At 39.2% G+C, this 2,415-nt stretch overlaps 1 protein-coding gene across 1 annotated transcript; it reads left to right on the top strand.

The window, feature by feature from the left end:
- The first annotated feature begins 478 nt into the window (after window positions 1–478).
- Window positions 479–1,014, top strand: LOC123866261. Its single transcript, XM_045907716.1, has one exon. The coding sequence runs from the start codon at window positions 479–481 to the stop codon at window positions 899–901; it is 423 nt and encodes a 140-aa protein (XP_045763672.1). The 3' UTR covers window positions 902–1,014.
- The last annotated feature ends 1,401 nt before the right edge of the window (window positions 1,015–2,415 follow it).

The following is a 2,415-nucleotide window of genomic DNA, read 5'->3' as shown; positions in this document are numbered from 1 at the left end:
CTAGGTACAGCTACTTACTTACAGCTTTGAAATAAAAGCCTATCGGTAAACGTATAAATCTATAAATAGGTATTAGCCTATATGTAAAAGTCTGAATAAGAAATTAAGAGCTATCATTTATAGGTACAGGCAAACAGCTTTTATATTTATATCGATCATAATTGTAGGTTTCATTATATGCTAAGTACCTATATTGTAGTTCAACACTTCTTGCTCTAAGCTGTAAATAAGGGTTTAAAAAAGACTTATAATAAGAGGACATAAATAAAACACGCTCTATTTCTACACCAACAAAATATTTATTTTATCCAAGGATTTATCATTTTATTATTTTGTCCCTTTAACGAAAACATTCTAATAATATTATAAAGGTTATTATTTAAAAATACCAATAAAATCATTACTATTTTAGTCAACCCTATAAAAACTAGAGCATTTTTATGTTATCAATCGAGGCAGCGTAGGGCTTGCTGGCATCATGGAGGATTGGCTGGGGCGCCAACATGGCGTCCTAACCTTCCGGCTGACGCAGATACTTACCGGACATGGTTGTTTCGGTAGGTATCTGCATCGCATAGGTCGGGAGCAATCGCCCGATTGCCACCACTGTGAGGACCGCCTTGAGGACACGGCGCAGCACACCCTGGAGGAGTGCCAAGCTTGGGCAGAACAGCGCCGTACACTCGATGCGGCAGTTGGTGTTGGTGGTCTCTCGCTCCCAAACATCGTGCAAGCGATGGTTCGGAGTGAAACAGCGTGGAGTGCCGCTGCCTCCTTTTGCGAGGAGGTGATGTCTGCAAAAGAGGCGGCGGAACGTGAGAGGGAAATTTTGATGGTGGATCCCTCTCGCAGGAGACGCAGCGGGCGCCGAAGGGCGAATGATGACCTCCGGCCTCCATGAGTTGCCGACCTGCGGTTGACGGGCGTAAGGGGCGTTCGTCAGCCGATACATAACCAGGTCAGGAGGTAGCGCGCCGTGTTCCGGGTGCGCTTCTGAGACGGAGCTGGTAGCAGCCAGCCTAGCGAAGGGACCCGTCCGCTTGGCGGCGGGTCAAGTCCTGGCGGGAGTGCGGTGAATACTACATTAGTGATACCCGCGCAACCGCCAGTCCGTTGAGGAACAAACACAGGTTTTAGTGGGTGCAAGCCCCACATAACCCCTCCGTTTCCCCTGACGGAAGGGTATGCGTTAGGCATTTCCTGTGTATAAAAAAAAAAAAAAAAAAAAAGGGCTTGCTGGCAAACCGGTAACTAACGAAGTACCTACATAGTACAAAACTACTAAAAAAGAGTGAAAAGAATAGATTCCAAAATAAAAAATACATAAATATCTCCGGCACTTGAAATGCACTATCACAATGAAGCATTATCCTTAGGATTAAAATTCAAGTTTACAAAAACGTGTCAAACAAGAGAACTGCATACCCCCTTTGTACCTCCCGTCTTGTTATATCCATCTTTCCTGCACTCTGTATTGAATCAATTAAGCCACAATAAAAAGGGTTCAATAAAAGATGATGTATTGCTACCCACCACAATACTTTTAATTAATATCTCAAGTAATATCCTAACTGGTTTCATAATAAAATTTATAACTTAGTGCATTAAATTAAGTTTACTTTTTTTCAATTGAAGGTATAATTTTATTGGACATTATTAATTTGGTAGCCACTAGCCACCAGTCGACTGTCCCTGGCTTCACTCGGTGGCTTAGGAATTAATATAATATTTATTATATCCACCTTCGTCCGAATTCTTTTAACGATCCAAATGCATTTATAAAAGTTTATTTCAAAAAAAATCTTTCCACTTATTTTATTATATTATATTTTCGGAAAATCCTTTCTCAGTGGAAGAACCTACCAGCCGAAATTTAAAAGGCGTTTTAGTTTGTAATATTTATGTTAAGTCAGTTAGTCAGTGACAGGTGTGTGATATAATAATATGGACATATTCTGTTAGATATACGCATTGGGCTATAATAATATTATGTACTTACTCTACCTGTTTTTCCCCCTATAAAGTAAATTTATTGTTTTTTTCTGTAATATTATCCTAGTAGAATTAATTTCCGTTTGCAAAGTTTATTTACATCAACAGTGTAGCATTTAAATAGCATTGGTGATTGTGGTTTGCATCCGTTTTTCAGTAAAGTAAATAAAAGAATTAACGCCAAATTGACCATACAATTATCGACGATTGTATTCAAAATAAAACCGTATATAATAATATATCTCCCATTCCATTGAATCAAACAGTGGTATTTGATTTGCTATTACTCTGAGTAGAATAGATCAATTTAAACATACGCGGCATGAATACGCAAAATTCCTAAATAAATCGGAAGGAACGCCTTTGCGTTTCTGTATCAATTTGCAATCCATTCAGTACGACCCCGCCGAAAATTAAGGTTGT

Source organism: Maniola jurtina, chromosome 6, assembly GCF_905333055.1.
Source record: "Maniola jurtina chromosome 6, ilManJurt1.1, whole genome shotgun sequence".
Taxonomy (NCBI): domain Eukaryota; kingdom Metazoa; phylum Arthropoda; class Insecta; order Lepidoptera; family Nymphalidae; genus Maniola; species Maniola jurtina.
The sequence above is the reverse complement of the archived record's forward strand: the minus strand, read 5'-3'. Positions and strand labels throughout refer to the sequence as shown.